The following is a 26340-nucleotide window of genomic DNA, read 5'->3' as shown; positions in this document are numbered from 1 at the left end:
ATAATTAGAAATATCAAAAAATAGAATGAGCTGTCTTGAAATAATGTGTTTCCCCCTCAGTAGAAATGTTATGGAGAGGCTTTCCTATAAAAAAGCTTGAATAGATTTTTGTGGCCTCAGTTTCCTCATCTGCAAAATGAAGAGGTTGGATTAGATGGTCTCTGAAATCTGTTCCAGATGTAGAGATGTGGTGCTCTGGGATGGCCTCTGAGAGCTCATCTAATTCTAAAATCTGTGAGTCTCTACTTTCACTAATAACATGATAAAAATGAGCCTTTTGAATAAGTTTCTTTTTATAGCCTTTTCCTTCCCGTGACTCTATAGCACAGAAGTCATAATTGTCTTGTTCTGAATCCAGAGTTCTTAAATCATTGCTCTATTCTGCCCCCAAGGTGTTGCTTCCACCACAAGCCACTAATACTGAAATCAATTCATGGTCGTTCAGCATTCCTACTCCATTAAAGGAATCAAGAGGGAATACTGATGATTGTAATTAATTAGAACATTTAAAACCAGTCTTTCACCTAATTGCCTAACAAACTTACGTGAAAAGGCTTTGGTTTTATATAAGAGGAGCTAAATGAATGATCTAGTTTAAGTCTACCTGAGGGAACCAGGATTTCACCAAGATTGTCACCTTTCCTACTACCCTCAGTTCTTCACCATAATGCCTATCATGCACTGAGAGGGAAAAGAATATGAAGGAAAGTGAGTAAAAGGAGAACAGAAAATATGAGAGAGGAAAAGGGAAAGAGAGACCCTGTGAGGTAGTGAATGAGGAGCAGACCTCAGGTCAGGAAAGCCTAGATTCAAGTCTTGCCTCTCACACTAACCAGTTGTGTGTAATCACTAATTGGGGTGAGGAGAGAAAAAAAGAAAAGAGGAAGCGAGCTTGAAAGGAGAAGGTGAAAAGTACACTTTGGAGAGGTTTATATCTTCACAGAATTAGAGGATAAGAATTAAAACTGTTAACGCATAAAACCTGCCTCTCTTTGCCTATGTCAAGCACTGTATATGACCAAAAGATGGAGGCATCTAACATGCCATTACTTGTGAAGATCCTGTACTGTGGAGGCATAGGACCTGCATTCGAATCCCACCTCTGACTTTTATTTTCTGTGACCTTCATCAAGTCATTTAACTTTCCTGATCTCAGTTTATTCATCTGTAAAATAAGGGGAAAGGATTCCATGCATGACCTCTGAGCTTCCTTCTAGCTTCAGATCTATGATTCTGAGATACCCATGAATAGTGGTGTTTAGACAGGTGAAATCTTAGGTTACATAGCATTCTTCTGTATTATTCAGCTACAACTTCCAAAATGAAGAGACAGCATGAAATAGTATATAGAGAGTTCGATTTGCAATCAGGAAGAGCTGGGTTCAAATGCTGCCTTTTTACCTTATTAGTTTATTAGTTTACTATATTAACTTACTAGTTATGTGATCCTAGGCAAACCACCTCTGTGGGTTTCATTTTCCTCATATATAAAAGGAAGGATTTGGACAAAGTGACCTCTAACTTCACTTCTAACTCTAAATCTATGACCCTATGTCCAGGAGTTCCTTTCTTGGCAGATATTTTTTTTTTAAATGAACAAAAATGGCACTAAAAAATAATTTGTAGAACATCATAAATTGAACTGTGAACACTAACATAAAACATTTTCTTCCTAACATAAATTCTTCCTAACATAAAATTTCTTCCTAACATAAAACATTTTCTATTTTCAATCACAGATAGATAATAAATAAAGCATTTATTTAGCTCTTAAAACTATGTGCCAGTCAAAGGTAGTAGGAATACAAACAGAAGTAAGCAAGATAGTGCCTGCCCTGGAGAAGCTTACATTATAAAGCAATAAGACAAAAACATAAAAGAACAGTCAAAAGGGAGAGTGGAATTGAAGTATTTAAGTCAATTTTTTCTCATTGCCATAAATACAGAAATATTAGAGCCCAGGTTGGAGAGTCACCTCTGACTCTTACCTTCAGGTCACAATTTAGAGCTCTCTGTCTGGATGCTGAACAATTACGACCTCAAGGAAACTATAAAAGATGTTTTTCATTCTTTGTTGAAGTGAAAGATTTCAACTTCAATACATTTCATGTGCCCAGTGGGCATGCTTATATGAAAACAATACTGCCTTCTTTTACAGAGATTGTACTTTCTCCAGGAATGTATCTGTGAAAATGTACCTGAGACCACACCTGGGAAAGTGGAGCTGGCCCATTCCTGCCAGTCAAATGCAAGAGAGATGTTAGGATTTGACTGCCTCAAACAGGAATTTTTAACCTGGGGTCCATGGAGGAATTTCAGAGAGTACATGACCTTATTTTCAAAAGAGTTAATAGCTATGTTTCAAAGTAATTGGTTTTCTTTATAATCCTGTGTATTTTGTTTTATGCATTTAAAATGTTATTCTGAGAAGGGGTCCATAAGTTTCACCAGATTGCCAAGGGAGACCATGATATACAACATGGAATCTCTGCAGAGAGTTTTCAATCCCATGAAATTTGTAGGGAAAGTAGATCAAGGACTTCTCTAGACTGAAACCTCTTTCATATTAGCAAAGTTGCCCCAGGTCCCCAATAGATCAAATACAAAATTCCTACTTGAGAACTTCAGTGCATATTCACTACTTCATTGCATCCTACTAACCCTATTTCTCTCTCACTACATTTTGTTACACCCCCATAATGCTACCAAAAATGTATTTCCATCCCCATACATAGCATTCTCTTAATCGTTTCTAGTATTTTGCCTTGTTTCTATTTCCAACCTTTCCTGCTCTACATTACATCATATCTCTTCAGGCATCCCTGGTGAACTCAAATCCACTTATTTCACTCATTATCCCATGTCTTCCAATATTCTCTGCTTTGGGGATACCTCTATGTGTGTCTATCATCTTTTTTTCACATTATTAGACTGTAACCCCATCCCTGGGGATATAGAGATAATAGGAGACTATAAGGCATAGAGATTTGGTGCATTGGAATCAGTGTGGGTACATGTTGCCTAGATTCTTGGGGTCTCCAGTTCCTTTGACCATAAAAGGACTTTTGCTTGGGCTTTTTAAGGATGCCCCCAGGGAGATAAAGTGAAAGTGACCTACCTAGACTCTATATTTGCCATGCCATGTGGCAAGGAATATATTGCCCCAGGGGGCAGTTAGGGTAGGGTGGGATAGAGAATAGAGTCAACACTACACAAGGTGCTGTCAGGACAAGGAATATTCTGGAAATAGTTCAAGGAGATAGACAGCTTCTGAGCCCAAGATTATAGCTGAGACTAGATTCAGACAAACGTGTAGCTATAGTTGGTGAGTACAGTCCAAACCACAGCTTCTTTCCACCACTGTTTCTTCAGAGTGATATGCTGGGTAAATTTCTGCCAATGTTCTAAAAATCTCAATCACTTTCTTTTTTATGCCCTTACAACCTTTGTGGAGGTGAAGCTGAGAAAGGGGATCTAGTAGAAGGAAGAGAAAAATCATTCCAGGAGACAACATTATTTGGAAGCATTCTTATTAATGTCTATTTAAGTTTTCTGTTATTTTATTTATTGCTAAGTCACATGGCCATTAACAAGGAAATATCAAATCCTACAAGATTAGGGGATCAAGATTGATGAGGGAAGTCAGTCCATGGGAATAGAAACGAGTTAATTGATTCATTTCTTATTTTGGTAATATCTGAGTATATCTACTAGATTGAACCCAGAGAAAGTAGATGAACCTGGGGGTGGTGTGATTGTTTCCAAGTGTATTTTTTTTTCTGGCATTGCATGTCTAGCACTAAGGACACACTTTGCCAACACTCAATATCCCGTCACATGCCAAGTGTCTATTTCCTTAGTTCCACCAGAGTGACTGTGGGGTAGATTACAGGGATTTCATTGAGGGACAAAAAGTAGCTTCTCAAGCTATTGGAACCTTAGCACCTAATTCAGTGTCATGAATGATAAGAATTTAATGATGAAGAGAATGTGGGGGATCATCCCTATGACATTTGTATTTTTAAAAAATCAATAAAAGATGCAAATTAAAACAACTTTGATGTACCACCTCACACTTATCACATTGATTAAAATAACAAAAAAAAGAAAATGATAAATATTGGAGAAGATGTGGGAAAATTGGAACATTAATGCATTGTTGGTGGAGTTGTCAACTGATCCAACTATTCTGGAGAGCAATTTGGAACTACACCCAAAGGGTTATAAAACTCTGCATACCCTTTGATCCAGCAATACCACTACTGGGTCTGTATCCCAAAGAGATCATAAAAAAGGGGAAAGGATCTACATGTGCAAAAATATTTATAGCAGCCCTTTTCATGGTGGCAAAGAATTGGAATTTGAGGGGATGTCCATCACTTGGGAATGCCTGAACAAGTTGTGGTATCTGAATGTAATGTAATACTATTATGCTATAAGAAATCATGAGCATGTGGATTTCAGAAAAACCTGGAAAGACTTGTATGAACTGATGATGAATGAAGTGAGCAGAACCTGGAGAGCACCATAATCCCATACACAGTAACAGCAACATTGTATGATGATCAACTTAGATAGACTTAGCTCTTCTCAGCAATACAATGATCTAAGACAATTCCAAAAGACTCATGATGGAAAAGCTATCCACATCCAGAAAAAAAACTGTGGTGTCTGAACGCAGATCTAAGTATACTATTCTCTCTCTCTCTCTCTCTCTCTCTCTCTCTCTCTCTCTCTCTCTCTCTGTTTCCCCCTCTCTCTCACAACATGACTAATGTGGAAATATGTTTAATATGATTGTACATGTATAGCCTATATCATCAGATTGCATGTTGTCTTGGGGTAGGGGAGTGGGGAAGGAGAGAGGGAGAAAAAAAATTAGGAAATCAAAATCTTTTAAAAGTGAATGTTGAAAATTATCTTTACATGTAATTAGAAAAAATAAAATACTATTAAGTAGATAAGAAAATCAGTAAGAGAAAATTCTGTATCTCATGCACTGTCATAGTTAATTTATCAGCAAAAACCGGGGTGGGGAACCTGTGGCCTCAAGGTCACATGTGGCTTTCTAGGTCCTTGGGTATGGCCTTTTGACTGAGTCCAAGTTTTATAGAACAAATCCTTTTATTAAGGATTACAATGTTTAGGGCTCCATTTCCTCCTTGCATAAAGTGAGACTAGCTGCATTTGTACATGACATTTGTATTTTTAAAAAATCAATAAAAGATGCAAATTAAAACAACTCTGATGTACCACCTCACACTTATCACATTGATTAAAATAACAAAAAAAAAAGAAAATGATAAATGTTGGAGAATATGTAGGAAAATTGGAACATTATCTCTATTAATTAGAAGTCATTTGCCTTTGGGATTAGATCTCTAAAGTCCCTTCCCCCAGGAGCATTCTATTCTCTGTAGAGAGGTCACTGGATATAAGAAGAATGTGGTTTTTCCCTCTACAGAAAGGCTAACCATATTCTCCCTGCTTCTGCTCACTTATTTATATGGAAAGTGATTCTGCGTCATCCAGTATACCTACATAAAAGTGAACAGTTCAGCGGTATGCTTCTTAGTTTATTTGCTTCAATAATCTTTCAATAGCTTCAATAACCTTCAATAGCAACCATGAGTAAATCTTTATCAAGAAGTTCATAAAAAATATCCCTGCTGTAGGGAAAATCCACACATTCTGAAAAGCTCTCCTGCATAGTTCCACAGTCAAATAAAAACAGAGACAGGAGGGAACATAAAGAGAGAGGAGAAGGGATTCCAGGACTGCAAATGAAAAAGGCACAGAATGTTCCATACTTACTCCATACCAAGTCCATCACCTGTCCCTTTGTTGGAAAGGGGCAAATGACCAATTTGAAATACAATTGAGTAACATTCAAAAGAAAATCAAGCATAGTTTCAAAGTCAAATGTAAACTGCAGGCCCATGGTTTTACAAAACCATCATTAACATTGCCAAGCCTAATGATTGCATTTAAAATTCAAGGCAACTAGTTCAGAGTCCAGAGCTGCATCCATGTGAAGAGAGCAGATGCCTAACTATAACTTTCTGAATAACTTCTTCCTTTAAACCTTTTGTTTTCTGAATCAAATGATCTTTTTTTTAGAAAAATCTTAAATTATTAAATTATTATCTTAAATACCTTTTGTTTTCTGAATCAAATGATCTTTTTATTTTAGAAAAATCTTAAATTATTAAATTATTATCTTAAATTATTAAACACAAAGTGACAATATTTTCTTTTTCACTATACCAAATGGCTGGCTCTTGTTTTGCTATTAAAACACATTAAAAGGCTAAGTAAATAAATTTTCACCAGTATCAAACTACATAGCTCATTCCTAAATTCTATATCTACTTAATAGCTCCAAATCTTTTTCAAAGGCTGAGAGTAAAGAGATGAAAGATTCTGTTGCTGTTGTTTCAATTATGTCCAATTCTTCATGACCCCATTTTAGGGTTTTCTTGGCAAAGATACTAGAGTGCTTTGCCATTTCCTTCCCCAGCTCATTTTTACAGATGAGGAATCCAGCAAACAGGATTAAGTGGCTTCCCCAGGTCACATGACTGATAATTGTCTGAGACCAGATTTGAACTCATAAAGATGAGTCTTCCCAATTCAAAGCCCAGTGCTCTATCCTAGCTGCCCAATGAAACAGTAACCCTGCTTAATAAATGTTGGCATAATTAAACTGCTTTGAGTGGTTGGTGGTAGATCCCAGAATCAGTTTTAGAGCTGAAGGAGAGCTTAGAAATCACCTACAACTGTTCCCCCATTTTATCCTGCTGCTACCACCCTACTAATGAAATCATACCATGAGTCCCACTCTGAGTTCAATTTCAAGTCATCCAACAGTTTTAGGCAAGAGATTCCCTTTACTCCAATCTATCTTATATAGTAACAGCAGATTAGTTTTTGGAAATAATGCTTTCATCATTCTGCTCATCTCAAAACCTTACCTAGATTTTGAATTTAAAAATCTTTACCCTGCCATTCAAGGTCTTTCATAAACTCACCCTAGTCAACTTTTTTAACCTTATTTTCTGCTATTCAGATGTATAGATGTAGATACACACACACACTACACACACACACACATGCATATTCTGCTCTAGCCAAACTGGTTTCCTCAATATCATGGGCATATTCTACATCTGCCTTTGCTCCCACCATTCCCTCTATGAAGTAGGTCCTTCTCTCTCTCCTCCACTTATCCAAATGCCATCCTTGTTGGAAAGTAAAGCTCAAATTCCACTTCTACCATGAATTTTTTTTCTAATTATTCTAGCTCACACTGATCTTTCCTTTCTCTGAATTCCTGTCTATAGCACTCATTTGGAACTAACCAGATACTACCTGCATATATCTCTTGTATTCTTGTCATTGTTGTATATGTTTTATCTCTCCAAATAGATTATAACTTATTAGAGGAAAGAGATTATATATTTCTTTATATCTCCATTGCTGAGAGTAGTGTAGTTGAAAATATAATACGTGATTTTAGATTTCAGTCTAAATTTATTATGGAAATTATTATATTTGGAACTTCAGTAATTATTTAGTTCACTTATCTAATCCCAAAGGCAAATGACTTCTAATTAAATGGAATCAAATATCCAAAAGGAATGCAAGACATCTGAATGTTATATAAAATTAAAGTTCCAATAGATATGCCATTTTAAACAAATAGAAAAGAGATAAATTCAAGTTTTAACCACATTTCTATTTCAAAGATTTAATGAGAATTCCTGGTGTGGGGCACATTATATTAATACTTTGAGGTCATATCAGAATATGCTGTTATTATTTTTCCAGAGTTTGATTTATGGAACTCATTCTTTGCTTCTTGGCTGGAGAATTAGCGGAGCTTCTACTAATAATTTACAAGCACAGTCCTGAAGGTCTTTCCTGAAATTCTCAGTCCTGAAACACCTGTTTAAAAGCCATTTATTTTCCAGAAATTTTGCACAATTTTTTCTGTGGCTCTAAGACTTTAACGACTGATGAGGCAATTGGAACCTAATGATTTCAGGACCTCCAGAAATTTGTTCCAATAAGACCTAATTAAAAGTTGGAGGAAGGAAATATCTACTACCATTTGGTTTAATTTGAACGTGATACATTATTTAACGAATTAAGACACCATTTTTTTTAACTAGAGCACAAATATTTTCAACAGCTTTTTTTCCATACTTACTTCTATTATAGCAAGAAGGCATCTGATGGCAGGGCACAATTTTTTCCCTGAAACAAACAAGACTGTTTGAACATGATGAAAACTTTAATTAGATTAAATTTGGCAAACATTTAAAAAGTCCCTTCTATTTGCAAAGCACTGTGCTAAGAGCCAGAATGTAATAACAATAAACAGCTCACATCCTCAAGAAGCTTCTAATCAAATCATTAAATTAAGGTTGAAGACAGAGAAGAAACTCTTTGCTTGCACTAACTGATGAAATTAAAGTGCTCTTTTTATTGTTTTTCCAAATCATATGGTAGAATTCTGTATTTCTCCAGCATCTGAGAAAAAGGGACTGAAGACAAAGAACCTGCCTTTTAAATGACAGCTGGTCAAAGAGCTGAATTAGGACTTGGAAAGGCATTGAGAAGACTTTGGTTAGGAAAAGTATTCCTGGTGGAAAAGGAGAAAAAAAGCAAGTTTCCAGTGCCTAAGTGTTCCTGCCATATATAAACTGTATATTTTTTTCATCTTCCCCATAAAAATATACCAGTATGTATGATTTCAAAAAGTCATGAGATAACAAATGATAAGACACAAACACTTCTTTATTTTTTTATTTAAAATAGAGCTTTATGCTTCACAGAAACAAGTGCAGGGAGTACTTAATTTATTATCTTTGACACTTTACAAAACAATACATTTTCAGAAAATGTATACATATAAAATATAACATTTAGGCAGATAATTATTTACATCTAGAGGCAGTTGAAATGTTAAGCAATAAAATTAAATGGTCTAAAACAAATATTTTTATGACTTGCTGTGTGTTTAAACATTTTAAATGTGTCACTAAGCTGTTACTGAGTTCTAAAATACTGTTATTTCTAAGTAAAAAGATTAGCATTATATAACTGCATAAAACTGCAACGCTTTTATACAAACTCACAAATCAATGAAACATTTAAACATCATTCACTTATCTTTGAAATTTGTGTTGCCTTTCAATTAAACAATTAAAAAGTTAGCAACTACTAAAAGTCCCATCTGTGCAGAAAATATATACAGCTCTCTTGGATGTAATTTATTACACATTTATCATTTAAAAACATATTGTACATTTTTAAATTCCTCTTATGCATTTGCTCTGACTTATCTGTTAAAATGTAATCTCTTCTGTGTTACTAAGAATTTTAACTGAATAATTTTCTTTAAATTGTCTAAAGCAATGATCCTTATCACAGCAGGTCAAGACATATTTTGCAACATCAAAATAAAATAATTTTTGTATCTTAACAGTGTGACTGTTATATAGTCATGCTACAGGTGCATAAGAAATTAGTCTAGGAAAAGAAAAATGTCATTTGTATTAGTGCCTTAGAATTCATTCCAAAACTCTTCATTAGAATCTAAAATTAATTTTCATTATTGTTTTTAGGACACTATTAAAACCTGAAATACAACTGAAGAAAACCCATCTGGACAGTCTTCTCCAGTATAGGTTAAGAATAGTGCACAAATGAACTGTTGGTCAGCCTGACAATGGACTGGTATCTGTAATTCATGCTCACAGATAATAACTACATGAAAAAATAAGCTTTAAATAACTACCAATAAGGTTAGACCAGCATAAAGACCTAAGATAATTGATCCGGGCATTGTTTTTAGCTATGTCTGCATTGGTCATATAAACTTTGTAATAAATAATATACTCTTTGCTGGCATAACAAATAATCATGTCTGCACAATAAATGAGAGTTATACGAACATTACAAAATGTGGATCCATCTAGTTTGCTACACTGTCTTCCTGTTAACAAAAATGATAAAAACTGAAGGATTGAATCTTATCATCTTCATTCAGTTTGCAGATATAGGCCCAAATATCTTTCTACTCCTTTTTTTCAGTTTCAAAATACACAGCACTAATTTCTTACTATAGTTGCATGTTCTTAGTAATTACATTCTCTAGTATGGATGTTTCAAAGTAGTAGAGTTGTAAAGGGACATTTTATGTAAAAGAGCATATCCTACTGGTCAGATTAGGTAAATTTATATATAAAAAAGTATATGGTAGAAGAGATTTAAATTTTCCCCAAATTTCTTGTTAACTTTAAAGGTATGTATGTAATATACTTGAAATTTTTTCTAAAAGGTGAGATTCAAATATTGGGGATTATTAAATTTTTGTAAGGTCTGAACATAACATAATGGCTGAATATGAGGTCATGGCTAAAGTTAAAAAAAGTTGAAGTGTGGAACATATATACACGTATGTGTATATATATATCCATATATATGTAAATGTACACACACACACATATGGATACACACATACTATACACATCACAATTCAGGTAATAATTTCCACTTTCCTATACCAATGGTTGACCCGTAATGGGATTTGAGGAACAAATCAAGGGTAGACTTTTCTCAGACAACAAAAATCTAAAATTTCTTCAAACATACTTAAATATTAAAAAGAAATTGCCAACAAATATCTACATTTTTATTTTAAGTGTAACATCTAATTGAAAAATTAGCCATCCATGGGAAGTCACAGTCTTGTCCAGGAAAAAAAATGGACGAGGGTAGAGATGTGTTCAATAGACAGAATCAAACAGAAGGAAGAAGAGACAAGAATTAAGGAATGAGGTAGACTGAGTGGAACATTCAGAGAATTTCTTTAGTGAAGAACTTTTTTTTTAGTGGCTTGTGTTCCCAAGCCAAGATGGGAGTAGGGAGGAGGATGAAGGAACTAAAATTTATACTTGGACTTATACATCTTAACATCACTGATCTAGAGCCCGACATCCTAGAGAATGAAGTCAAGTGGGCCTTAGGAAGCATTGCTAACAATAGGGCTAGAGGAAGTGATGGAATTCCAGCTAAATTATTTAAAACGCTAAAAGATGATGCTGTCAAAGTGCTGCATTCAATATGCCAGCAAATTTGGAAAACACAACAGTGACCAATGCATTGGAAAAGATCAATTTACGTCCCAAACCTAAAGAAGGGCATCACCAAGGAATGTTCAAATTACCCAACAATTGTGCTCATTTCACACACTAGGAAGGTTATACTCAAGATTCTGCAAGCTAAGTTTCAGCAATATGTGAACCAAGAATTACCAGAAGAGCAATCCAATTTCAAAGAGGCAGAGGAACTAGAGACTAAATTGCCAACATTTATTGGATTATCAAGAGAGGGAGTTCCAAAAAAACAAAAACAAAAACATCTACTTCTGCTTCATTGACTATACTAAAGCCTTTGACTGTGTGGATCATAACAAAATGTGACAAGTTGTCAAAGAGATGGGAGGACCAGATTATCTTACTTGTCTTCTGAGGAACCTGTATGGGGGCCAAAAAGCAACAGTTTGAATAAAACATTGAACAACTGATTGGTTTAAGATTAGGAAAGGAGTACAACAAGGCTGTATAGTGTCACCTTACTTATTTAACTTATATGCAGAGTACTTCATGCAAAATACCAGGCTGGATGAATCAAAAGCTGGAATTAAGGTTGCTGGGAGAAATATCAACAATCTTAGATATGCAGGTGATACTACTCTGATGACAGAAAGTGAAGAGGAATTAAGAAACCTCTTGATAAGGGTGAAAACAGAGAATGTAAAAGCTGGCTTGAAGCTTAACATCAAAAAAAAAAAAACTAAGATCTTGGCAACTGGTCCTATCACTTCTTGGCAAATAGAAGGAAAAAACATGGAAGTAGTGTCAGATTTTATATTCTTGGACTCAAAGATCACTGCAGATAGTGATTGCAGCTATGAAATTAAAAGACATTTGATGCTTGTAAGGAAAGCAATGAAAAATCTGGACAATATACTAAAAAGCAGAGACATTTGCTGAAAAAGATCTATGTTGTCAAAGCTATGGTTTTTTCATTAGCAATGAATGACTATGATTGTAGCACTAAAGGAAAGCTGAGCACTTAGAATCTATGCTTTCATATTATGGTGCTGGAGAAGATTTTTGAGAGTCCCTTGGACAACAAGAAGACCAAATCAGTCAATGCTTAAAGAAATTAAATCAGACTATGGGGGCAGCTAGGCGGCGCAATGGATACAGCTCTGGCCTTGGAGTCAGGAGGACCTGAGTTCAAATCCGGCCTCAAACACTTGATATTTACTAGCTGCATGATCCTGGGCAAGTCACTTAACCCCTATTGCCTCACTCCCCCAAAAAAAATTAACTCAGGCTATTCACTAGAAGGTCAAATACTGAAGCAGAATCTTAAACACTTTGGTCACATAATGAGAATATGGTACTCATTGGAAAAGACTGTGATGTTGTGAAAGATTGAAGGCAAAAGGAAAAGGCAGGGCAGGGGATGAGATGAATAGCTAGTGCCATGGAAACAATCAACATGAACATGGGCAGACTCCTGGAGATAGTGGAGGATAGAGGGACCTGGAGTACCTGAAGGGGTCATGGGGTCAGTAAGAGTCAGACATGATTGAATGAATGAATGGCAACAAAAGACTTGTACTGGCAAATTTGTCATGAAGAAGCATAATTTCCCAAACTTAACAGTTAAAGCCATTTTAAATTCCACTCAAGAGAGGAAGGATGGTTTGGTTTTCTCCTTTATCCCAAATATAAAGTTCAGACCAGGAGTAAAACAGGATTCATTTTGGAAGCAACATGACATGGTTGACAGAGTACTGGCATCAGAATTAGGAAGACCTGAACTCAGATCCCATCTCTGTCACTTACTAAGTACCACAGGCAAGTCACTTAACATTTTTGAGATTGAATTTATTAATCTCCATGTGTGGGACAACAATACCTGTAGAATCTATTTCACCAGGTTGTCGGGTGACTAAATGAAATGACATATATAAAATGTTTTGTAGAGTAAATGTCAGTTATTACTACTATAGTGAAGTAATAAAAGTGGAAAGAGAAGCTAAGGATGAAAAATGTGTCAAGGAAAGGAGAAAGTAATTAAAGAAAAAAGTAAAATGAGCAGAAGTTGATTTTTCTACTACTTTGAAAGTTGCTTCTCCTAATTGCATCCTATCTAATCCTCACAATTAAATGATGATGTTATCTGCCAATTTACTTTGTTTCTATTCTGAAGATCTAAATCTCAAAACCAGCACTGCAGAATAAACCCACAAAGGAACAGCTTTCTATAGTATATTGGATTGTACTTTCCTTTTCTAGAACATTAACAATGATCAAAACATTGAAGGGGTCATCTCAAAATAGGACAGGCATATAGGACTATCCTAAGAAAAACAATATTTATGCCACTTTAGACACCTGGCACATGAATGTTTTAATATAATAATGATGATGAATTTCTGTATATAATGTAATGCCAAGTGTCCATTTTAATTCGTTTCTTGTTCTTCTTATTTCCTGCCAATGTCAGAGATGCTATATTTTCTTCTGAAGAGAACTTAATTTTAAGAAACTTAGTTAATAATTTCAGTTTTATATCCTAAAATCTTGATATAAGGCCAAGTTTATAGATTGATGCTTTAATCAATCAACAAATCAATAAACATTAATTAAGTGCTTACTATGTACCAAGTAGGCAGCTAAGTGGCACAGTAGATAGAACATAGGGCCTGAAGTCAAGGAGACCTGAGTTTAAATCTGGCCTCCGAGACTTACTAGTTGTATGACTCTGGGCAAGTCATTTAACTGTTTGCCTCAGTTTCCTTATGTGTAAAAAATAAACTGGAGAAGGAAATAGAAAACCACTCCAGTATCTTTGCCAACAAAACCCCAAATGGGGTCACAAAGAATTGGACACACCTGAAACAAATGAACTACAACAACAAATGGATCAAGTACTGTGCTAAGGAATACAAACAAAAAGCAAAAACAGTACCTACCCTCAAGAAGCTTACATTCTAAAAGGAGAGATAAAATGTATATAAGTAAGATATATAGATATGAAAGGCAACTAGAGATAAAGGCACTAAATCAGAGAGAACAGGAAAAGCCTCCTAAAGAAGGTAGCATGTGAGCTGAGCCTTTAAAGAAAACAGGAATTATGAGAACTGAAGGTAAGAAGGAAGAACATTCCAGATACAAGGGACAGCCAATGCCAAGACACGAAAGCAGAAGATGGAGTTTTCTGTATGAAGGACAGCTAGTAGATCGGTACTGGTGGACGGCAGAGAACATATTGGGCAATATAATACGTAAGAAGACTGGAAGGAAATAAGGGGCTACGTTGTGAGGAACTTTAAATGCCTAACAAAGGAGGAGATATTTGATATTGGAGGTAATATGGAGCTACTGGAGTCTACAGAGTAAACAGTGACACAATCAGACTTATGCTTCAGAAAAGTCACTTAAGCTGCTTGTGGAGGATGGACTGAAGAAGAGAGAAACCTGAGACAGAAACACCATTTAGAAGACTATTGGTGAAGACTAGAATTAGAAAATGATTACAAGCCTAGGTGAAAGATGGTATGGGAATGAATTAGGGAGGTGGGTATATGAGAAGAAAGAAGAGATATTATGGGGATGACAAGACCTGTTAACTAATTGTATATGTGTGGTGAGTATGAATGAGAAGTTAAGGATGATGACACTGAGGTTGCTTCAGGATTGTGTTATAGATAAACCTATGTTAGATAATAAGATTTCCATATTCCCCTGGGTAGGATCATAGTTTTAGTGATGGAAGAAACATAAGAGTCCATCGAGGCTGGCCTTCTCCTTTTATAGATAAGAAAATTTAAGTGACTCCCCAAGATCAGGGGTGGGATTTGAACTCAGGAACCAGATCTATTGCTTAGGTACTTTATGTAACTAAATTCTCTTGGAAAGGACCCAAGACAGATCTGATACAAAAAATGTTATGGTCAAACTATACTACAGTATTAATCATAATGATAGTAAAAGTAGTAAAAAAAAAATCTGAGTTTTCATAGACCCTTTAACCTCACAAATCCATTGATATCTGCAAGTAAAACCTGGTTATAAATTCTACTTTAGAGACAAAAAAAAAACTAAAAATGTATTTTCACACAATCATTCAATTTTTAAATATAAGTTGATTTTAAAGTATTATACAGAAAAGTATCAAAGCAAATGCTATCACTAAAATAGCAATGAAGCACTGTGCTCCAATTTACTTTCAAGTCAGGGTATAAATGACAAATTCTGACTATGCCATGCCAAGTAGAATATTTTGAACACAGAAAAAATGGGGATAAAATCGACTATGAAGCAACTACAAACCAATTACAGTTCATAAGTAAAAAGAGGCTGCTGCTGAAATATTGACAAGAAATGATGTTTTTCAGCAATGTTCTAGCATAAATGCCATAAACATTTATACTGCACTTCACTCAATAGTATTTTCCTTCAGTTTTCCATTGTATGGAAGAGGAAAAAAAATAGAACTAAGTAAGGTACTCTGATGCTTAAAATTTGCAAAGGAATTGAAAGAGGCACAAATCTCTCTCATATATAGGAGCTCTATTAAAAGAAAGTTAGAGGTGTACGTAGCATGGAAGAGATGCCGAGCAGAGATGACAAATGCTCTCAGCATTATCATATTCCCTTCAGAGAGCACTTGTCATACAGAAGTACATCAAGAGGTACAGAGAACTTTATAACCTTTAACTCTGCCTTTCATCACCATTTTCCCTTTAAATGACTCTCTTCTTATTTCTTTTATGAACTTTTTTTCCATAAAATTTGATGCTGTTTCATAGGCGAGAACAGCATACTAAAATAGAAATCTCTGATGGAAACAACAAAGTGGAAAAGCATTCAAATACTTTTCCAGAAATAGCATATGTATTATATACTTGAACATACCTACAGGTAAAACATTAAACATACTGATATATAATATGTATATGTGCTTTTAAAACTTAAGTAAGAGTCTATATAGCCAGTGTACTTCAAACAAATTAAATAGCACATTTAGCCAATATAAGGGTATCCGTCTTAAAAACAAGTGGGATTCCTTAGCATAAGCCAAATAATGCCACACTTATAGATCTGTTGAGTTGTCCTATATCCACATGGTGTATAATCTTACAATAATCCACCTTTGAAATAAAGTGAAAGATGAAAATAACTGTAACTGTATAAAAAAGATGGCACATTTCTTAAATGCTATTAGAGGTATAGCTTTAGGTTTCTCAGACAGGGAATATTTATTTCTTTGCTTTTAGTATAGATTATACCATGTTTTATTTTTTCCTCCTAAAGCTAGTTTTAGAAAAATCACTTCAGCAACTTCTATTACTTGGGCCCATTATGGAAAGAGTGTGCAAGATTAGGCAGATTTTTTTCTTTCCCTCACCCAGTCCCAATAACAACAACATAGGCATGGTGACAAAACTGAATGAAGTAATATATTTGCAATAAGAGACTGAGAGCAACCTCTAAACAGTGTTTCAATGGTAGATTAGATGGTTATTTTTAAATTATTCAAGGGTAATATTAAAATAGATTTATAAATCTGTACCAAATAAAGCCCAAGTAATTAGTTTTTATCCAGCCTTACTTGCCCTTCTGGACTAAAAGAGATGTCTAATCACCCAAAGGAATTTGACCTATCTATCCAAACAAGAAAGACCAAATGGATAAAGAATGTTTATTGACTAGATTTCAATATGCATTTGGATGGACACCCTATAAACTTGTCCAGTCGTATGTATAACTAGGACAGACAGCATAGATGGATAATGAGCTGGGCCCAGAATTGGAAGGGAAGAGGAGAATGAACTGGATTGATTTCAGGAAATTACAGAGTGCCTTTATTGAACTCAAGCTTCCCATGAAAGCAAAAGCCAACCAGTATAATACCAGCATTTTACCAGTGTTGGTATATGACAGCAAGACATATAATACCACTACCTCTAAAGACCTAAAGATGAATATCACATCAAGTGCAATGGAAAGGTCATGGTGTGTTAAGCAGGCTGCAACATGGAATCAACAAACATTGTCTGAAGAAAAAAAAACAAGACTAAAAAATATTATCCAAGGACTTGTATGATAGAAAGAGAAGATGGGCTAGCCAAATGACAAGAGTAGAGGATGACAGGTGGACAGGCAGAGTCCTCCACTGGTACCACCAAACCATTGTCAGGATAAAGAGAGGAAGGTCTCCTACATGTTGGGTGGACCCCTTCTGGCAAATTTTTGTGAGGACATGAACAAGAGGTGCACAGAACAGAATGGCACAGATAATATTCATTCTGCATGGTTGGAGGTAACTGCCAAATCGATGACATCACAGATCCATTTGAGTATTTGACTTCTCCAATAGAGGTAGACAAAAACAAAAATTAGTAAATCAGAATTATTTTCTCCTTACTCATAAAAGACTGGACAAGAAGGTGAGTATTTATTTACAATAGCTATTAAACAAAGATGTTTCTTATGTTACCCTGTAGAATCATAAAATTAGCTTCCATATGGTTTGCTCCAGAACAACCATCACTTTCCCTCTTTCTCCTTTCACTTCTTCTTTCTTCTTCTCATTTAGAACTGGACAAAAAATATAAAAACTAGTCCTTCACTTCCATTTTGGAAATTCCTACTGATGGCAAATTTATGACTGACTAAAGGCACAAAGAGAGAGAGAGAGAGAGAGAGAGAGAGAGAGAGAGAGAGAGAGAGAACTATGAATATTTGAAAACTAAGAGAGTAATACTGCTAAGATAATAAATGGAGTGATTGATGTTTTATGAAGAAAATATCAAATGGATAAATCTGAAGGTTCACTTAGGCCTATTACCACTTCTGTGAAAGATCTCATTCTTCCTTATTTTGTAATTAAGTTGTGAATACTATAACTACACAAATTTATTCTGCTTATAGGGGAAAAAAACACGGAAAATTGAAGGAAAACTACTTAGCATTCTCAATTAATTTGGTCCTTCATATATTTTGCCTTAGAATAAAATGCCTATTTTAAAATGTTTTGATTCATCTGTATTTGTTTCAAGTAGAAAAAATTGAATAAAACATACTTTATGTGTCACATTTCTTCTTAGATCATTTTTTTACTATTTTCTTAATAACTTCCTTTAAGGAAAAAAAAAGTAGGTGATGAGCTACTATTCAAAATAAAAGGGCAACTAGGTGGTACAGGGCACTGGCCCTGGATTCAGGAGGACCTGAGTTCAAATCTGCCTCAGACACATAACACTTACTAGCTGTGTGACCCTGGGCAAGTCACTTAACCCCACTGCTTAGCCAAAAATATGAAAAAATAAAAAATAAAAGACAACATGAAGACAAGATCAGCCAGAAGTTGCCCTGCTAGCACTCAACTTTAAAATAGGGTTTCAGGGTTGTGCTTTGGGCATCTAAATACTGTACTTTATATCTTTGAGGTAGAGCAAAGGAAAAACAACACAACAAAAAAATTCACAATTTTTAAAAAGATTCCTTTCTAACGCCAAATATCACTTATACTTTGGAGTCTTCTTTTACACAAAGTTGAGAAATGGTCTTCTTAATACGCAGAGCTGTCAAGCGAGCGGCCCCATTTGCATACCAACACTCCCTCATTATTCTACCCATTACTCGGAGTGCCTTGAAAAGAAGAGAATTTTATATTATTATTATTTTGGCTAGTGGCAGAAAATGAAAAAAGCTGAGCAGTAAAACCAATGAACTGAAATCAAGCTGTGATGAACAAACAGTAAACATGAGACTATAATTAGAGTTAAATTAAAATTAAATCATGCACCCAAATGCAAAAAATAATTCCACCTACACACATAGTTTTTATCCACAGAAAAATGAACTCCTCATTTAAAATTCAAATTTCTGGACTAGAAACTCATGGAGTTCCACTTTTCACTATTTGATGAGCAAGTCAGGTTGAGGTTCACATACAGCAGTTCAGGTAAAAATGTTTAAGATCAAGAGATGAGAGAAATGCAAAGAAGGGGAAAAAATTAGCTTTAAAAAAGACTCAAACATTCAGCCACATAAAATAATTGCTATAAAATAAGCCATTGTGGGGATGTATTGTAGCCATAGTAGCAGTCGTAGTAGGTGGGTAGATGGGATAGTGGATATAGTGATGGGCTTCAAGGCAGGAAGACCCAAGTTGAAATCCTTCCTCAGACACTTAATAGCTACATGATCCTGAGAAAAATTGCTAATTCTCTCTGGGCTTCATTTTCCTCATCTGTAAAATAAAGGTATTGAACTCAATGGCCTCTAAGGTCCCTTTCCATTCAAAATCTATTATTCCAAATTGAGGCAGCTCCAAATCCAGAAAGAAACAATTAGCTCTGAATTATTAAAGGATAAGCAGTTTGTGGATTATCCTTTTCTCTTCCACAAAAATTACTAAGAATACTTGCTACCTCCACTGGAAGCAGAACCAGAGAAATGAAGGTGCAGCAGAAGGGACTCAGGTTAAATACAAAGGGAAGAAATAGATCAAATATGAGTAGACAAAAGGAACTACAATAGGATAGATACCAATTATTCTGAGTAGTGATTCCAGCCATGAGTCATAGGTATTGAAAATCCCTTCTGGACCAACTATGATTTTAGTATTTGCAAAGCAAAGTAATAATAGATGATGATGATGATGATGATGATGATGATGATGATGATAGACTTACCTCACAACTTTGCCACTGGTTTGGTATATTTGGTCTATATTTCTGTTCACAAACAACTTTCCTCATGTCCTCTATTGAGGGATCTGAGGGCACCATGTCATAGAAAGGCAATTGGTACTCTTCAGTGATTCCTATGAGAAATTTGAAGAATAATTTATGATTCTCATGTGAATGACATATAAAGGTGGATTTTTTAAGATTATCTAACAGTATCTTCTTAACTTTATACCATTGCAGTAAACTAGGGAAGACTTAATAAATCATGAATATCAAAGATTTGCAACATTCACAATATCTCAATAACGATAACTGTTTTAAACACAATTGAAAATAAAATCTTTATTTCAGTAAAATGCATTTCAGAAATGATGAATGATCCCTCAGTTACAGAATTTGTTATAATTACATTAATCCTTCAGTGAATTATGCATGTACCACAATAAAATAGTTCTTTTGCCTAAAGAAATTTTGGACAATCTGATTGTTTCTGGTGTTCAGATGATAGAAGACAGCTACACCATCCCATCAAACTAAATATATCTTTTAGTGATTCTTTTTTAAATTAATTCTTTTATTCTGAACTTAAACATCAGAAAAGAGTATTCCCAGTTATACAGCAGAATACTGGAAATACATTGTATATTAAACCATAAGCCTTCACTTTGTACTCTTTGCTATTCTTATAATAAGTTCAATATATTCTTTAAAAACTGTCTTACTTGTCTGTGTTTCCTCCCGTGCATTAAAAAAAATGTTTCAATGGTCATCTCTTTTTCACATCACTATTGCTAACCCACCTCCAACCCTCTCCCTCAATTAAAAAATGGAAAGGAAAAGAAAACTATAACAAATAATCATAGTCAAGCAAAATAAATCCACCTACTAAGGACATCCAAAAATGTATGTCTCTTTCTGCACTATCACCTCTCTCATCAGGAGGTGAGTAATAATACTTCATCATTGGTTGGTCATTACATTGATCAGAGTTCTCAAGTCTTTCAGAGTTATCCTTTTATAAATTGCTCTCCTGGGTCTGCTCACTTTACTCTGCATCAGTTCATTCTGCCCAGGATTCTCTGAAATTGTCTTTTTCATCATTTCTTACTGCATAATAATATTCCACTACATCCAAAAACCACAGTCTATTTAGCAATTCACCAAATGATGGACAACATCTTTTTTTTCTACTTTTTCCTGTCTCCACTTGTTTCCCTAATTGAGTTTCATGTTTTTCTACACCAAACTCTTGATTGCTTATGTTCAATTCTCTTTTGCCTTATTCTAATAAGAATGAAGATCATTGAATGGGCACTCTTCCTTGCCTCTTCCTTCATATCCGTATGCTCTTCTTCTCACTAACTCTAATTATGAAATAATAAGTTCCACCCACTCCCCACACACACACCTTCTTGCTCCTTTCTATACTACTGTGTTTGTTTTTATCATCACTTCTCTTTCCCCTCCAAAAACCCTCAGAATAGAACCAATCCACCCTCAGATCCTTTATTTTTCTTATTTAAATCCATCAAACAACCTTTGAAACCATTAAGGCTCTAAAAGAACATTTTTTTCTTCTTTCCCTATTAGAAGAATGTAAGTACTACATCACCTTCAGCCCCTCCCAATTCTTCAAATAAATTTACCTTTCTAGGTTTCTTTTGATTCTTGTGTTTTCATTGGAAGTTTATTACACTATCTTCTACTGTTGAGTTCCTAGCCCTCCTTATAATTTCACTGATTGTTTCCTGCCAAGCTTCAGCCTTGGATTACTCCCACTATCCAATGCCTTTGCTCCTACACACATGCTGCTGAATGAAGGTGGAGAAAATCACAAACATTCTGACTGGGTCCACTACCAATTGATGTTACACAGCCTCGACTGAGCTATTACTGCTGCTACGTAATCCCACTATCTCCCTCAGCAATTTACTATCTCAATCTCCACAATGGCTCTTCCAAACTTTTTCATCCCTCCTCAAATCTGTCATGGCTCTCCCTACCCCGACCCATTCAACTGAGAACTCTGCATATTTTACAGAAGAAAAAAAAAGATGCCATTTGCCAAGACCCTCTTCCTCATCTCATATCACTCATATGCCTTCTACCACTCCTCCTTCAGCCTACTTCATACATACCTTACTCCTTACCAAAGAAGTCCCTCTACCTACTCAAATGATCTCATTCCCCCCATCTCCTCCAACAAATTCCCTCCTACTTTCCCTTTTACTGTAGAGGGCAACATCCTACTCCTAGTTCCTCAGATTCTCAACCTAGGTGTCATCCTCAACTCCTCACTCTCACCCTCATATCCAAGCTGTTGCCAAGACCTCTTGATTTCACCTCTACAACACCTCTCAAAAATGTGCCCCTTCTCTCCTCTGACACTTCCACCACTCTGGTGCATGCCCGAAGCACCTCATGCCTGGATTATTGTAACAGCTTGCTGGTAGATCTGCCCACCTCAAGTCTCTCCCCACTCTAGTCCATCCTCCATTCAGCCACCAAAGTCATTTTCCTAAAGCACAGGTCTGATCATGTCACTCTCCTACTCAGTAAATTTTGGTGACTCCTTAGCACCTCCAGGATCAAATACAAAATCCTCTGTCATTCAAACCCCTTTAATAACAGGGTCCTCTCCTGACTTTTCGGTCTTCTTACACCTCACCCTCCAACACATACTCTTCTTTCCAGATTCTCTCCCTCTTCATCTCTGCATAGTGGCTTTCCTAGATTCCTTTAAGTCTCAACTATAATCCTATATTCTACAGGAAGCCTTTCCAATCCCTCTTATTTCTAGTGTCTTCCCTTTCTTATTTATTTCCTATATTTCCTGTATATAGTTTGTACATATTTATTTGCTTATGACCTCCCTTACTAAATTGTAAGCTCCTTGAGGGCAGGGATTGTCTTTTGCTTTTTTTGTATTCTAGCACTTAGCACAATGCCTGACACATAGTAGGTGCTTAATAAACATTGACATTGAAAGTTCCTGGTATTTTTGTCAGGGATGCTTGAAAGCAATTTAGTTCATTAATAATCCATCCCCCCCCATAGTAGTATATTCAGCTTTGTAGGGTAAATAATTCTTGGCTATGTCTTTCACCTTTGGAAATATTGTAAGGAAGATCTCTCATTTATGTTAGAAGTTTCCAGGTCTCATGTGATCCTAACTTGGTACTTGAACTTCTTTCAGAATGGTTGCAGAGTTTTGTTTTGTTTTTACCGGGCAAGGAAACTGGATTTTGGCTAAGACATTACTGAGACTATTGCTTTTTGGGTCTCTTTCAAGAGGTGATCAGTAGATTCTTTTTATCTTTACTTTGCCCTTTCATTCTAAAAGACCTAGGCAGTTTTCATTTATGATTTCTTAAAATATACTATCTAGGTTTTCCTTTGCAGTTGTTTTTATATTAAGTATAGCTTACATTTTCTTCTTTTTATATTCTTTAGGTATCGTACTAATTTTTGATGTCTCACAGAGTCACTAATTTCTGTTTCAGAGTTCATTACTTGGGTAAGCTTTACCATTTTCTGCTATAAATTATTTATTCTCCTTCTAATACTTTTGATGATCATTTTATTTGATGATTATTTATCTATTTTTATAATCTTTAAAAAATGACACCATTTATTCTTTTTTAAATGTGTTTCCTTACTGACTTTACCTCTATGTAAATGAGCAAAAGAATGGAAGTGTATGGGTAGAGGACAGCATGACAGTGTCCAGGAAGGGTTATCAAGCTAATATTTCCTTTATATATAGAAATAAACAAAGACCTTCAAGATATATTAACATATTATTGTGTACTACAGTTATTGGTATATATGGTATATTCCTTTGCCTGTAATCTCTATAATAGCAGGAACTATATCTTATGTCAACACTTGTCTCATTGAGTACGTGGTATATCATTCTGCAAAAAATAGGTGCTTAATGTTTCTTGAATTGTACTGAATTAGCAATATGTTGTCAAAGCATATTTTGTTGAATGGGTAGCATCAGTTCAATGTGCTAGGGGAAAAAATTTTTAAATCACAAAACTCTCTTAACTTTTTGTTACTGTTCAGTCGTTTCAGTCATGTCAAATTCTCCATGATTCCATTTGGAGTTTCTTGGCAAAGAAACCACTGGAATGGTTTGCCATTTCTTTCGAAAACTTATTTTTGCAGATGAGGAACTAAGGCAAACACGGTTAAGTGACTTACTCAGGGTCACACAGCTAGTAAGTGTCTGACACCAGATTTGAACTCAGGAAGACAAGTCATCCTGATTCCAAAACCAGTGCTCTAACCACTGCACCACCTAGCTGCCCTAATTTATGTACATTTTAAAAGCAGTTATAAAATAATATATTATAAGACCTCAGAAGTAAGACATAATTACCTCCAACTGAACATCTCCGTGCTATTTCCCAATACACCAGACCAAGGGAATATATGTCAGCACGTTTGAAGGATTCAAAAATATTCATATTCATTGTATCATCAAGTACCTCAGGAGCCATATACCTTTAAAAGGAATTTATATTTTAGATTGTACACATGCACTTTATTGAAGTTCAGTAAAATGCTAGTGTGGTTGTGAGCTAGTATAATCTTTTCAGCAAACAAAATGGAAATATTGCAATAACATACTAAGAATCCACAAGAGGTAAGGGGAGCACCCATTAATTAAAACTAGCATTTGTTAGTTAAGCACCATGATTCAAGTCTCAGAATCTTCCAATCAGGTAGAGGGTCAGAGAGGACCAGGGAAAGTAATTATTAGTAAAACAGAGTAGCTTTGGTGTTACAGACACATTCTAGAAAATTCACCCAATCCTAGAGATTAGAACAGGAGCTTTTGGTTCAAGGGAAAGGGTAATTCCTCAGGGTTTTGATCAAATAATCCAGAAGACTTTACTGGAGTTGGCATTAAGGACTGGGGGCTTCTTGACTTCTACATATTTTTATATATCTTCAAGCTTTTAGGACAAGTTCTGAGCCAGATAAATCAGAATCACATTGACAAATTTAATTTCAAGAAAAAACTGGATCATGGCAATACTAGCAAGCAGAGACTGGGTTTCTGACCCAATGATCTCACTACAAGAATTATTAAAATAATTTTTAAGATTCCTTAGACTGAAGGATTAATAATTATTTTATTTTAAATAGTAGCAAAGATAGAAACAATCCATACGACCAATGACTGAGGAATGGGTGAACAAACTGTGATGTATGCACATACATGTTATGGTATCATCCCATAAAAAAGACAAAAATGAAGAATATGGAATAAAATGGAATAAAAAATGAAGAATATATGGAAAAAAACAGATATTAAGCAATACAGAGTGAAGAGAGAATAGAATATAAGCATAGAATGTCATGACAATAAAAAAATTATAACGATAATAATAGCAACAAAATAAGAAATAAAAATTGGGGGGAAAGACATCAAAAGGGGACACAGAAATAACATTATTTTGGTTAAAGTTACCACATTTTTCAAACTCCCAATATCTTAGAGATTGTAGTTAATGTAGTGAACACTTTTAATTCTGCTAGGTTTTGTTGATAATTATTAAGAATGGAAAAAAATTTAATTAGCATTCTTTTGTTCTTTCTCTTTGATCGAAGGTTTCTTACTGATCTTGTTTGCGTGTGAGTGCCAGTGCTGGGCAGAAAGCAGAGAAGTCAGGAGGAGTCATTGCCACAGTATCCCATTTACACATAGAACTAAACAAATAATCACAAAGCCACTCTTGCATCTAAAGGCTGGCACTAGAGATTGACAGGAATGGGGAGTTTGAGTAAGGACAAAGATTAGTATACACCTAAGTTGGATCTAAGAGAATTGTGTAAAAACCAAAACAAAATGTTACTGATTCAACATTAGTAATACAAGTTACAGCTGGGTGGACCAGAGTATACTCAATATTCCAGTACATAAACCAATGACCCAATAAATACATGACAAATAAAAATTATGCAGACACAGCATCCTCATCCACGAGCCCAAACTCACCACAAACTCTACTATGCCACCAACCTACACCATCCAGAAGCTCTAAGAAGATGACAGCCTTTGACAGCCAAGAAAACTTGCAACAACACCCTTGGGGGATTATGAACTTCCAGCCCTCGGGAGTTCACCTGGAGAAGTTGCTTGATTTTGAAGACACCCCAAAAGGTTCAATCAGAAACTAAGCTATTATATTTAGTTTGAAGGGCCTTTAACAACTCATGGGAATGTTTTATTTGAATGCTTCTAATTTCAAAATATTAAACAGAAGACCCTAAAGTAATGCCAATGGTAGAACAGAGTTTAGAAGTGGAAAAGAGGGGAAAAGGAACTAGCTGATAATCTAGGATGACTTTATCTTTCGAGTGTTGTCACCAAAGATAGTCCAGAACACTAAATATGTCTTCAGTAAGAAGGCATAGCCATATAAATGTGCATAGGTGATTTGTTTGTACTTCTCTTGCTACCTTTACTGTCAATGAGATTATGTACTCCTTGAAAGCAGTGATCACATCCAAAGATATATTATATTGCT

At 35.2% G+C, this 26340-nt stretch overlaps 1 protein-coding gene across 3 annotated transcripts in view; it reads right to left on the bottom strand.

Moving 5' to 3' along the window:
* Positions 1 to 18623: 18623 nt before the first annotated feature.
* The window catches only part of LOC114045863 (activin receptor type-1C), a 48303-nt gene continuing 40586 nt past the window's right edge, over positions 18624 to 26340 (bottom strand). For all 3 annotated transcript variants that reach the window (XM_027866029.1, XM_027866030.1, XM_027866031.1), the window contains 3 exons: positions 24183 to 24307; positions 19799 to 19929; positions 18624 to 18749 (listed from right to left, as the gene is read on the bottom strand). In XM_027866029.1, coding sequence (XP_027721830.1) covers positions 18624 to 18749; positions 19799 to 19929; positions 24183 to 24307 — 382 coding nt within the window. The remainder of the gene's footprint in view (positions 18750 to 19798; positions 19930 to 24182; positions 24308 to 26340) is intronic.

The sequence above is a fragment of the Vombatus ursinus genome, unplaced genomic scaffold, assembly GCF_900497805.2.
Source record: "Vombatus ursinus unplaced genomic scaffold, bare-nosed wombat genome assembly UNPS02014779.1, whole genome shotgun sequence".
Lineage (NCBI taxonomy): Eukaryota > Metazoa > Chordata > Mammalia > Diprotodontia > Vombatidae > Vombatus > Vombatus ursinus.
This window is presented reverse-complemented; position numbering and strand designations above follow the sequence as displayed.